Source organism: Chelonus insularis, unplaced genomic scaffold (genome assembly GCF_013357705.1).
Source record: "Chelonus insularis isolate UGA/USDA-ARS -01 unplaced genomic scaffold, ASM1335770v1 contig_94_pilon, whole genome shotgun sequence".
NCBI classification, from domain to species: Eukaryota; Metazoa; Arthropoda; class Insecta; order Hymenoptera; family Braconidae; genus Chelonus; species Chelonus insularis.
Window position 1 is genome coordinate 2,577,266 of NW_023276783.1, and position 12,461 is coordinate 2,589,726.

The window sequence follows — 12,461 nt, forward strand, 5'->3', positions numbered from 1 at the left end:
ATGTTGGTGCGTAAAAAAAAAAACTTGTAAAGTTTATTCAATTTTACATTCTTTTCATAACTCACATTGCTAAAAAATTATAAATTAATGTGATTTGTTAAACTGATTAAATTGCATTGTCCTAGTTAATTCTTATTGCTAATATATTTTATTATGGAAAAATACATATGCATGATACAATAATAATAGCAATAGTTAAAAGTCGTGATTTCATGTGGAAAAATATATTCGCAGTGGTTTTTTTTACATTACCTTGTGATTAAAACTTGTGATTATTGTTTGTATAAAATCTATAAATATTAACATTGGGGCTATTAAGTATTTTGCAAAAGTCTTTGTCATATGTAAATTATATTCACATTAAAAAAAAATTGATATTTATTCACAATTACCTTCTACTAAAGTATATTATTATTATATAAAACTAAAATTTAATAGATAAAAATAATTTAAAATCATTACAATATTTTATGAGCTTAATTACAACAATTAGCAAAGACTTCTGCAATAATTTAAAATACTATGAGATAAAAAAATATTTAAACAAATTATGCCAAGTGCTGTTTAAATTACTTAAAAAGTATCTTTATACAACCGTCGAGTCTTTTGATGCTGGTTGGCATGTTTGTGTATTGCTGCAATCCTTTATGTTGTCATTGCCTCTGTGAATGAATTCAAAAAACATTAAATAGCTGAATAAAAAAAATGATATTTTTATAAAGTATGTCAAAAAATATACCTTTGGACAACGTATGATTGACAAGATGAATTAATCTGATTAGAAATATTAATTCTTTGTTGTGCTGGATGTACATGAGAAGAACCATGATGCCCACTATTTGTTCCTTGATTTACCCCTTGACCGGTAGATTCCATTTTCTTTCGGAATTTGGTTGAGTATTTATAAAAATCAGACATTTCAAAAGGTTTCGTAACTTCTTTATAAGGTTGATATTTTCCAGCATGTATGATAGTTCTTCCATCTGTAATTATTTTTTCTGGCATATTGAAGTTTGTTGATTCAAAAGACACATCACCACTAATTTGACTACTATTTAGTCGATTATTTGATTCCGCAGGAATCTCCAAGTTTCTCATAGTTTGAGACAATATATTAGACTTTGAATAATCTAAATCTATTGCAGTTTCATACCACTCTTTCTCATTATCTCTGTAAGAAATACGAGTATCATGTGAATTTTCAGGAGGATATTTATTTCGGTGAACGGATCCTGCCGTCATTGATGGCAAAGTGCCACTTGTTTCCAGAACTGGAGTAACACATTTAACATCTCCTGAATGCCAAGTTTCAACACTTCCAAGTGATTGAGTACGCAAAAGTATTCGCGTGGATGGTGGTAATTCTATTCTATCACATTGAATAGCTTGACTTTGTTTATTGTTCAAGTATTTTGGTGAGTTAGTTGAAGAATCTATGAAAGAATTAGTTGGTTTAATAACTCTATTTTGAACTGAAGTTTTACTGATTGTTGTCAACATATCTGGATTATTGACAGTGGTTTGATAAGCTTGAGGATTACTATTAGAATATTTTCGACGATCAATGCTACCAAATCTATCAGAATGGGTTGGGTAATCAGAGGTCCAAAATATATCATCATTGTTAGTGGACCAACTATCATTGGCATTTATGAGATCTTGACGTCGAGAAAGTGACATATTTTCGTGGCTATTTCTCTTGAACGTTTTTTCTTTCATTAATTCACGTTCTTGTAATGATGCAGAAAATTCTTTCCCATCGGGGGAATTTACTAAATATGAAAACTGATCTACTGGAACGCCATAATATGGATGCCTCACTCGAAATTGTTCACTAGGTTCATGCATTTTTCCTATAGAATCACTGCTGGGTGATTGAATTTGAACCATTTCATTAATCGTAGGGGATATATTATCTCTGTGATAATAATGTTGATATCTTGGAGTATGTTTAGAGGTTTTAACTTGAGGCCGTTGATTATAATGAGGTACTTCACACTGTCGTTTTTGTTCTCTTGGCCACATATTTGGCGTTCCTATCGTATTATCCTTTGCATTAGGAACAATACGATATGGTCGTTCAGTTGGTTGAGTTGAACTGTACTTTGTGTGATGTGAACTTGTTTCTTCATTGTCATGAGGATATAATAATGCTGAATGTTGATTTGGTAATATGTACACATCATTACTGTCATTTAAATCATGTATAATATCACTATCATTTCTAGAACCTTTGCTGCTTGAAAGTGGTAATTCATTTGAGATCCATTCATTATTTTTATCACTTGGTTTGTGCTGTTGATCAATTCCAATTAATTGATCATCAATACTGGCAGATTTTATCAGTTTTTCATAACTCATATGTGCATTTAACAGTTTATCTGAATTAATATAAAATCATTTTTTAATTTTTAACAGTAATAATTGTGTCGTATTAAAATTTATTTGTGATAAAGCTTACCTGTAGTTGAATGAAGAGGTGGCCGAGGCTTTTTGGATTTATGCTTTGCAATGGTTTGAGGTATTGATACATTGTCTTCAACATCTCCAGGATATGTTGGTGATTTCCAAGAGGATGTTTCCATAGTCTGGCGTCGAGATAATCGTCCATATCCTTGTCGGATAAAATTCAAACGAGTCTCTAATTCTTTCAACCTTTTTTGACTTTGCTGATAGACTAAACGATTTTTACGTCTAACAGCTTTGCCTTTTGTTACATCATTGAAGATATCAAAGGCAGCTTTAGCAATGCTTGCTTGTACTTGTCGTTCCAACTCTAATGTCGATTCATCCTAAACAAGTTAAATAATTTGATTAAAAGTTTAAAAAAAATTCTCAAGCTGAATGAACGAATGAATAAATTTAAACAATGGTTTCATTTACTATTCTTACAGCTTCATTGGTTTTAAGCTTATTAATAAGGTTTTGTGGATAAGCAAATGAAGTCCCAACACGCCTACGAAAGAAAGGAGGACTCTCGCCAGGATCTAAAGGAATTTCTGGTGGTAAAATACCCGTGAGCTCGGCTTCATCAATACATAAATTTTTTAATTCATTATTTTTTTGTGCTAGTTTCTCTTCGAGGGCTTCACGACGCTGCCGAAGCCATTGTAGTTTATTTTGCGTGGAGATGTTTGACGGTTCCACCCTCGATTTTCGTTCCGTTTCAGCCATAACTATAATAAAAGCAATTTCAAATCAATTTTACTCTTTTTATACTTTGTGCTCAATATTATTCAACACTCACCCATATTAATGACGATACTTATCAATTTTCATATACAATACATTATTTTTTTTCTTTTTTAGTATTATCCATTGTACAAAACTTAATTTGTATAATTAAAAAATTATTATTCATTACATTTGTCAAAATAAATCATAAAAACACACAATTTTCACCAAAATACAATTATATTTATAAATAAGGCACTAATTTATTACTTAATGTAATTACGTTCATTAATTAAAATATAAAACTTAATGTAAACAAAAAAAAAATTACGATGTTGTTATAATGATTACATCTGCTCAAACGCTCCAATCGCTTGGGTCTACCATTTTCTTTACTCTATAACCTCACAAAATAGTCACGAAAATGATCTGATGAATGAGCAGACAACCAATGGAAATTTGTGGCAGAGCCAAAAATTTTTGTTTCTATTTTCACCGTATGTTGTGTGGGTGATGAAAAATGACCAATTATTGTATTTTTTAAAAATTATAATTTCAGTAAATATTAGGTTAATAATTACTTTTCAAAATTTTAATATAATTTTGTTCATCGTAAAAATGTTAGTGTAAATTTTAAACATATTTATAAATATTTGAAAATATTAAAATAAAACTAACCTATAATTGACAATATTAATATTGAAATATTTCAATTATAAACGATTTTTAATATTGGAATGTCTATAACAAATAAAGAATAAACAAGGATAATTGTAAAAATTTTTAATATAAAATTTATAAATCAAGTAAATAAATAGGTAACTGTGACCTCTCAACATAAATCATTTAAGTTACATCAACAGCAGAATAACCAACAAACGGTAATTATCAAATAACAAAATTTTTTCTGGTCAAAATCACTAGCTCTGTCTATGTTGATAACAAAAAAATAAAAACTTTGGTAAATCATTATTGTATTGAGACAAAATCTTTGTCTTTTATTGTTCTTCATTTTAATAACATTATTCACGATAATTACAATAATAATTACATCTAAAGAATAAAAAAATATCACGATAGATGCATGGTAATACTTGTAATTAAGTCAAATAAAGTCGACAAAGGCTGTTAACAGCAAAGGGGGTTGAAAGTAGAGCGGGTTTTGTGGCGGCAGTGGTGGTGGTTAAAATATTGAAATTGGTTGAATCCACTTGAAACATAAAGGTTACGTGAAATAAATTCCTTTCTTATATTTTTTTTATTATTAAAAGTATGTCAATAGGAAAAATGAGTAAAAAATTAAGGAGAAAAACGCTATAAAACGATTGAATTGAGTTATTCTAATGTTTCATTCAATTTATAGATTCTTGCAGTATGGAGGCATTAATACCAGTGATAAATAAGCTCCAAGATGTATTTAATACAATTGGAGCCGATGTGATACAATTGCCGCAAATCGTTGTTTTGGGTACACAGGTTAGATGAATTAATATTCTTATTTTTCAATTCATTTTTTTTTATTTTATTTATCCTGCATTTTTCATTATTCCAAAATAAATTAGTTGTTAGCTTTTTTATTTAATTTTTCAATTATAATTATTAATAAAACAAGTGATTATTATAATCTTATTTATAATTTTCTGGAGCAAAAATTAAATGATAAATATTTGTTGCAATTTTTTTAGAGTTCTGGTAAATCATCAGTTATTGAAAGCCTTGTTGGTCGGTCATTTTTACCTCGAGGCACTGGAATTGTCACTCGTCGACCGCTTATATTACAGTTAGTTTATACTCCAAAAGGTGATAGAGAACATCGCAATGCTGAAAATGGAACATTGGATCTTGACGAATGGGGAACATTTCTACATTCAAAAAATCGAATATTTAGAGATTTCGATGATATTCGTCGAGAAATCGAGGCTGAAACTGAACGAATGGCTGGTGACAATAAAGGAATTTGCCCAGAACCAATTAATTTGAAAATATTTTCTCCATCAGTTGTAAATTTAACATTAATTGATCTTCCGGGAATAACTAAAGTACCTGTTGGAGATCAACCTGAAGATATTGAAATGCAAATTCGACAATTAGTACTTAAATATATTTGTAATCCAAATTCTATTATTTTAGCAGTTGTTACAGCTAATACTGATATGGCCACTAGTGAAAGTTTAAAACTTAGCAAAGATGTTGATCCTGATGGTAGACGTACACTTGCTGTTGTAACGAAACTCGATTTAATGGATGCTGGTAAGAATATTGAACGAATTTTTTAATATTTACATATGTATATCCAATTATTTTCTAATCATCTACAGTCCAATTAGTTAAACTATTTAATAATACTGACAACATTTTTCAATTTATTCAACTTTTAGGTACTGATGCTATCGATATTCTTTGTGGTCGCGTTATACCCGTTAAATTAGGTATTATTGGAGTAGTCAATCGATCTCAACAAGATATAATGAATAACAAATCAATTGAAGAAGCATTAAAAGATGAGGCTTCTTTTCTACAAAGAAAGTATCCTACTTTAGCTAATAGAAATGGTACTCCGTATTTAGCCAAAACTCTTAATCGTTTACTTATGCATCATATACGAGATTGTTTGCCTGATTTAAAGGTAAAATATAACGTAATTATTAAATATATTTTATTAATTATTTAAATTAAAAATTTATTACGATGATTTTTAGACTCGAGTAAATGTAATGATTTCGCAATATCAAACACTATTGAATTCATATGGCGAAGACGTTTCAGACAAAAGTCAAACTTTGTTACGAATTATTATGAAATTCGCTAGTAGTTATTGCTCAACTATCGAAGGAACAGCTAGAAATATTGAAACAACAGCGCTGTGTGGTGGAGCAAGAATTTGTTATGTATTTCATGTTTTATTTAAAGAAGCTCTAGACGGTATTCATCCACTTGGAGGCTTAACAAAGTGGGATATTTTAACAGCTATCAGAAATGCTACAGGACCAAGACCAGCTTTATTTGTACCTGAAGTCTCATTTGAGCTATTAGTCAAAAGACAAATACGCCGATTAGAAGATCCCTCTTTACGGTGTGTTGAATTGGTTCATAGAGAAATGCAGGAAATGGTACAGCATTGTGGTACTGAAGTTCATCATGAAATGCTACGATTTCCTAAACTCTATGAACGAATTGTTGATGTTGTCACTCATTTATTACGCCGACGTTTGCCTACAACAAATTCGATGGTACAAAATTTAATAAAATTTCTTGTCAATTATATTTTTCCAAATTTTTTATGTTTGAAAATAATTCCAAATTTTTATTTAAATGATATCTTCCAGGTAAAGAATCTCGTAGCTATTGAATTGGCTTATATAAATACAAAACATCCTGACTTTCATAAGGATGCTGCTCTTGTTTCATCTCTATTAAAAAGTAACGAATTGGAAGCTGCCAAACATAATAGAAAAAATGGTACCTTAGTGAACTCCGCCAATCCAGGAGCAGCAATGACAACCAGTGTAGAGTTGGTAAATATTGCTAATTAAATTATAAAACAATTCTTTTAAATGTTTGAATAATGTATCTGAATTAACTTAGCATGGAAAAACGAACAACAAAGATGATTTAATGGCATTAGTTGAAAATAAAGAACATCAAAATCATTGGTTAAGTAATTTATTGCCACAAGGAAAGCTAGACTCTACAAACACAGCAGATAATAGTCCTGTACGAACTAGAGACGGAGCTCGATCACCATCTTCGTATCATGGAAGTACTGATTTGCTCTCTGGTCCTATTAGTGCTAGTGGAATTGATGATATGATACATAAAAATTCATCATCACAACAAAAACCTGTCAATTTATTATCAGAAGTTCCAACACAATCGAGTAATCGTAAACTTAGTGAACGTGAGCAACGGGATTGTGACGTGATCGGTAAGAAACTTTGAGATTATTTAGTATAATGAAATGTGCTTTTTATAAACATTCTATTTTTTTTTTTGTAGAAAGACTTATTAAATCATACTTTTACATCGTCCGTAAGTCCATCCAGGACAGTGTACCAAAGGCTGTTATGCATTTTCTCGTTAATTACGTAAAAGATAATTTACAAAGTGAATTAGTTACACATTTATACAAATCAGATTATGCTGAAACATTATTAAATGAAAGTGAACACATTGCCCTTAGACGTAAAGAGACAAGTGATATGTTGAAGGTATTTATTTTAAAAAAATAGTATACATATTATTTAAATAAGATACTTTGATACAAATTACGATATTTATTAATTATAAATTTCACTTGAATTATGTTTTAATTAATGTTTTTTTCAGGCATTAACACAAGCAGGAAATATAATTAGTGAAATACGAGAGACGCACTTGTGGTAATTACGAAATTGAAACTAAATTGTTTTAATGTTACACTGTTTGTGGATGTTACTATTCCTTGCTGTGCTAGTGTCAAGATTAGATTTAATCGTGTGAAATAATTTTACCATTAATATTTGATTTCGAATTTAATAATCAACACGATTAATTTATTCGCCACACATTGTATCAATTTTTATTTCACAATAAACAATAAATTAATCAACATTTTTTTTATAAAAACCTTGACTCCAAGTCATTTTTAGCTTCCATGTGAATAAGAAGTCTAATTATCATCGAATTAACATTAAATTATTATTAAACAAAGATCAATTGGTGTAAATTGTTTAAAAATTTTACGTTAGAAGAAATTTACATTATCAACTATGGTAAAAGTGACGTGACTGACGTTTTGAGTTAAGTTAGTTAAACCTGTCATGGCTGTCAGTTAGTACTTGTAATATGAAGTTCAACGTTTTTTTACATATTGGGCTACTAAGTTTGCATTTTTAATTGTATACTTTCTTATAATTTTATATGTAAAAGAATCTAAAGAATGTGTAAAATCAATACATTTATTAATATTTAAATTGATTTGAATGACAGTCTTTCAATTTGTAATAATTAATGGAAGAGAGAAAGTAATTGAAGATGGTGAATAAACATGCAATAAATGTGTGTAAATTAACATCACAAGTTTGTTGACATAATCAATTACATAGGGTGATTTATAAAAAGAAATTACCCCAAAATAATTCACATAAAATATGAAAATAATAAGATAATGAATGAATTAATGAATTTTTATTATAATCATTCGTAACCATTTAATATTATCAGTCAACTGTAAATATAATAGTTTAATCTTTACTACCATTAAGTCATTACAAGACAATTCACGTTGAAAACAACTCTTGTACCTAAAACGTAATACTATTTATCAATTATTAATTAAGTGAATTGGCATCATACAAAAATGTTAAACCGATTTAAATCGGCTTTAATTAATGTTGTTGGTGGGAGTGAACTTGGTTTACAATATAACAATGAATCCGAATATGTTAACCACATTCCTGTTGATGTGGAAGCTAAACCATATAGTAGGCCTAGTTTTTTGGGTTTAACAGCTGAAGAAACTCAGGTAAATTTGATTGTTTTCTAAAGTCAACACTAATTTAATGATGTACCAATTAAATTAATAGAAGAATTTTGAATTATCAATCAATCTAAATATTAATTTACAAGTAAATTATTTTACGTTAAAATCATTCTTGTAATAACATATCAATAATTTGATTTTATATGAAAATTACAAATTACTCTAATTACAAGTATAAAAGAAGATGCTTTTACTACTTTTGTAAAAATTATTCTTATTTATTCAATTTAGGTTAGTGCTGATCATAAAGTGAGACCAATCATTGTTCCAAGAGATTTAAGTCGTTTACCATGGTGTGCTGGATATGCTGAATGTATTAATGCTGGAAAAAGTATGTGGAATGAAGATCAAGCTGCAGCAACGAGAGGAGACTTAATATTACCAGATAGTGATGTTTCATTGCCTTATATTATGTTTTCAATGTTTGATGGACATGCTGGATATGAAGTAGCTCTTACTGCTCGGATACATCTTCATAGGGTAATTCTTGTAAGTGTTGATAAATTGTAAAAAATTAATTATTAATTTTAAAGAATGCATATTTTTCCGTAATTAACAGAATTATTTTTACAGAAAAAATTGCAAACTATTCCAGCAAATATATTGCTTGATATATTTGAAGAAAAAATGATCACAAGCCGTGATCTTGTCATTGGAGCTATTGAAATGGCATATAAGGAAATGGATCAAATAGTAGAATATCAAGCACGACATGGTGGTGGTGGTTGTACAGCTATTACTATTTTATTTTTAAATGGGGTTCTTTATGCTGCTGGTGCAGGTGATTCCAGGTAGATTCAATAAATTTTTATTATTCGTATATTGCATATTATTATGCATTCAATAAAATAATAAACCACTATTTGATAATTATTTTCAGAGCTGTACTTGTTTATGGTGATACTCAACGTGCATTAACTACTGATCATACACCTGATACAGAATCGAGCCGTGTAAGAGCTTTGGGATCATTAAAAAGTACTGAATTATTACAAGGTCAATTTACACCATTAGAATTTAGAAGACGTCCATTAGAAAATGAACTTGGTAATCTAGTTTTGTATAGAGAGCCTTATATGAACGGATGGGCGTATAAAACTTTGACGGGATCTGATTTAAAATTACCTCTAATATCCGGTCACGGCAAAAGGGTAAGTACAGATGATTATCCGTTTACTATCTAATTTCTAGAAATTTAATAGTAATGTTTTTTTTTTAATTTTAAAAATTAGAGCAGAGTCATGGGAACAATAGGAGTTACTCGAGGATTTGGTGATCATAGTTTACAAGCTGTTAGTACTAATATCAGTATTAAACCATTTTTATCTTCACAACCGGAAATTCAATGTTTTCATCTCGAAGATTATCAACTTACCGAGAGAGATTGTGTAATTATTGCAACTGATGGCTTATGGGACGTTGTATCTGATAAAGATGCGGGAAATGTACTTAGAAAAATTTTAGCACCTGATACACCATCTCTAGAGTACAGGTAAAAAGAGTTAAAATTTATTTGAAAAATTATTTTATATTGCTCTGTGAAATTGTTCATAGTTGCAAAATATTGATAAAATTTTTTCTTTTTTATTCTTTAATAATAATTAAGCTAACTATTCATTAGTAGTTTGATCGCTTCCAGATTAACTATGGCAGCACAAGAATTGGTTCAAGCAGCTCGAGGTCGTCTAAAAGGTCGTTTGTGGAGAAGTAAACCTGAAAATTTAGTTGACGACGAATATCAATTATGGCCTTTAGCATCTGTTGATGATATTAGTGTTATGGTGATTCCTTTATATCCATACTTGTGTGAGCATAAACAGTGGAAGAAATCTCTTTACCAAGATAGACGATTTTCATCTGATCATGCTTCAGCTGATTCCAACTAAACATTTCTCTTACGATACATTCAGTATGCTGCTAAGTATTCCAATGTTGAATCGTTTAATAATTGTTTAATTTAATGAGGATTATTTTTTATTTAAATCTTTTTTTCTTATTATTTCTTTATTATTATTATAATCATTATTTTGAAATTATACACATAACACAAAAATTAGTAGATACCTGAAAAATGCAAAAATAATAATCAGATGAATTGCAATTTTATTGATGTATATTATTGTGTATTTAGACATTCCACAAAAAATTATAATATGTCATTAATAAAATTTTTCTATTAACTGAATAATTGATTGTTTATTGAGTTTTATTAGGTCTTTGGTAAATAGAGAATTTATAATAGAGTAAAAAATAGTATATGTTTGTTTGAAGGAATGTAATAAGCCAATTTATGTTTGATAATTTTGTAAATATTCGTAATAAATAGTATATTTTATTTTTTACAAAGAATGTAGAAGAATATTAAATGAATATGTTATACGCTCTAATAATATTGTAAAAATTATTTTAATTTGATTTAGAGATCAAAAAAATATTATGATAATAATTATGAATCATTAATATTTTTAATAAAATTTCTTTGTTGTCGAGATTTTAGTAATAATGGAATTTTTGAAACTGAATGGATTTTGTGTGAACAGAATTTTTCTTGACACAGTTTTATCTGGCATCGATTATCTAACTTTGCCGATATTGAATCGATTTCTTGAGATTTATTAATTACTTTATTATAAGTATCTTCGGATTTATCATTTATATATTTTATAGCTCTATCAATTATCTCCATAATCAAAGGCTGAACTTGATAAATTGTTTCACAATCTGGCTCATTTATATTAGGAAATTTTTCTATAATATTCAGCGGTAAATCTTCTAAATTTATCGTGAAAAAAAACATCTTTTTGCGGTTCTCAAATACACATTCTTTGATACATGGAAATTCATGACATTCCTATTTTTTCAAACATATATTTAAATTATATCAATCAATACATAACATGACCATACCAAACACAAATACATATATTACCTCATTGATTTGAATATTTTTAATCTTTTGTGATTCATCTTGCTTTGCTATTTCATTAGCAGGTTCCAAAGGTATAATTTCAGAATTAGATATTAATTCTTCATTGCTTTCAATACTTTCTACAGAACTTATTTCTTGTAATTGTAAATTATATTGGTTTGATAATCTACGAATATTGCTGAGAATTTTGATGATGAATCCACACAGAATAGAACTGAAACAAACCATTCGAATGATTCTTCGAAGAAAAATTAATGATGAACAGTTATTGTTATTTTAATCAATTATACATCTTTTTATAAAAAAATAAAGTATGATTCACTGAATTCATATATAACCATGATGTTTACTTACAAGATTATACTTGTTATAAATAGTAACAAAAGAGGACATTTGCAATGTTTTAATTCATTATGTACAATATTGAGAAATTTCTGAATTTTTGGTATTATTTCTTCATACCAAGTTGTTCTGCGTTCACCATAAATCAATAGATAAAGATGATAATTTATTTTCTTATCTAAATGTGGTAAATAATACATGATTTACTATGATTATTAAGATTTTCAAATAGTTGTTTAATTATATGTTAACATTTATGGTAAATAACTCATAATTTTTATAGATTATGCTGATAAACATTGGACAAAAATTTAATATTTATTATTTATATAATAAATTTATTATAAGCTAACTTCTCATCAAAAAAATAACGAATAAAAATCATTTGTTTTTTTTCATTATAATTAATTATGGAGGATACGTATCAGAAGCCAACTTGACTTTCTCGCAATCATCATTTCCACTTCAATCGTTTTCAATCACGTAACATTTCTA

At 28.3% G+C, this 12,461-nt stretch overlaps 4 protein-coding genes across 9 annotated transcripts; 2 read left to right on the forward strand and 2 right to left on the reverse strand.

Moving 5' to 3' along the window:
• Positions 1-457: 457 nt before the first annotated feature.
• On the reverse strand, positions 458-3,664 carry sstn (stepping stone). 2 transcript variants are annotated; one of them, XM_035092606.1, is made up of 5 exons: positions 3,248-3,664; positions 2,893-3,176; positions 2,462-2,792; positions 740-2,381; positions 458-662 (listed from the first exon to the last, which is right to left on the reverse strand). In XM_035092606.1, exons 1-5 carry the CDS (start codon positions 3,249-3,251, stop codon positions 587-589), a joined length of 2,337 nt encoding a protein of 778 aa, XP_034948497.1. In that variant the 5' UTR covers positions 3,252-3,664; the 3' UTR covers positions 458-586. The 2 variants fall into 2 exon arrangements, with proteins under 2 accessions (XP_034948497.1, XP_034948496.1); XM_035092605.1 differs by having other exon boundaries at positions 2,884-3,176.
• Positions 3,665-4,136: 472 nt separating this feature from the next.
• Positions 4,137-7,752, forward strand: Drp1 (dynamin related protein 1). 2 transcript variants are annotated; one of them, XM_035092932.1, is made up of 9 exons: positions 4,137-4,444; positions 4,538-4,650; positions 4,860-5,424; positions 5,553-5,800; positions 5,874-6,404; positions 6,501-6,689; positions 6,760-7,099; positions 7,171-7,382; positions 7,501-7,752. In XM_035092932.1, the coding sequence occupies exons 2-9, from the start codon at positions 4,549-4,551 to the stop codon at positions 7,555-7,557; spliced, it is 2,244 nt and encodes a 747-aa protein (XP_034948823.1). In that variant the 5' UTR covers positions 4,137-4,444; positions 4,538-4,548; the 3' UTR covers positions 7,558-7,752. The 2 variants fall into 2 exon arrangements, with proteins under 2 accessions (XP_034948823.1, XP_034948822.1); XM_035092931.1 differs by having other exon boundaries at positions 4,137-4,398.
• A 206-nt stretch (positions 7,753-7,958) lies between these two features.
• On the forward strand, positions 7,959-10,883 carry LOC118072649 (protein phosphatase 1H). 2 transcript variants are annotated; one of them, XM_035092681.1, is made up of 6 exons: positions 7,959-8,677; positions 8,927-9,184; positions 9,269-9,486; positions 9,576-9,846; positions 9,928-10,187; positions 10,320-10,883. In XM_035092681.1, the coding sequence occupies exons 1-6, from the start codon at positions 8,513-8,515 to the stop codon at positions 10,579-10,581; spliced, it is 1,434 nt and encodes a 477-aa protein (XP_034948572.1). In that variant the 5' UTR covers positions 7,959-8,512; the 3' UTR covers positions 10,582-10,883. The 2 variants fall into 2 exon arrangements, with proteins under 2 accessions (XP_034948572.1, XP_034948573.1); XM_035092682.1 differs by having other exon boundaries at positions 10,335-10,883.
• LOC118072650 (uncharacterized) lies at positions 10,608-12,201 on the reverse strand. 3 transcript variants are annotated; one of them, XM_035092685.1, is made up of 3 exons: positions 11,979-12,201; positions 11,625-11,862; positions 10,608-10,759 (listed from the first exon to the last, which is right to left on the reverse strand). In XM_035092685.1, the coding sequence occupies exons 1-3, from the start codon at positions 12,164-12,166 to the stop codon at positions 10,718-10,720; spliced, it is 468 nt and encodes a 155-aa protein (XP_034948576.1). In that variant the 5' UTR covers positions 12,167-12,201; the 3' UTR covers positions 10,608-10,717. The 3 variants fall into 3 exon arrangements, with proteins under 3 accessions (XP_034948576.1, XP_034948575.1, XP_034948574.1); XM_035092684.1 differs by lacking the exon at positions 10,608-10,759 and adding an exon at positions 11,086-11,546 and having other exon boundaries at positions 11,625-11,838; XM_035092683.1 differs by lacking the exon at positions 10,608-10,759 and adding an exon at positions 11,086-11,546.
• Between the last annotated feature and the right edge of the window lie 260 nt (positions 12,202-12,461).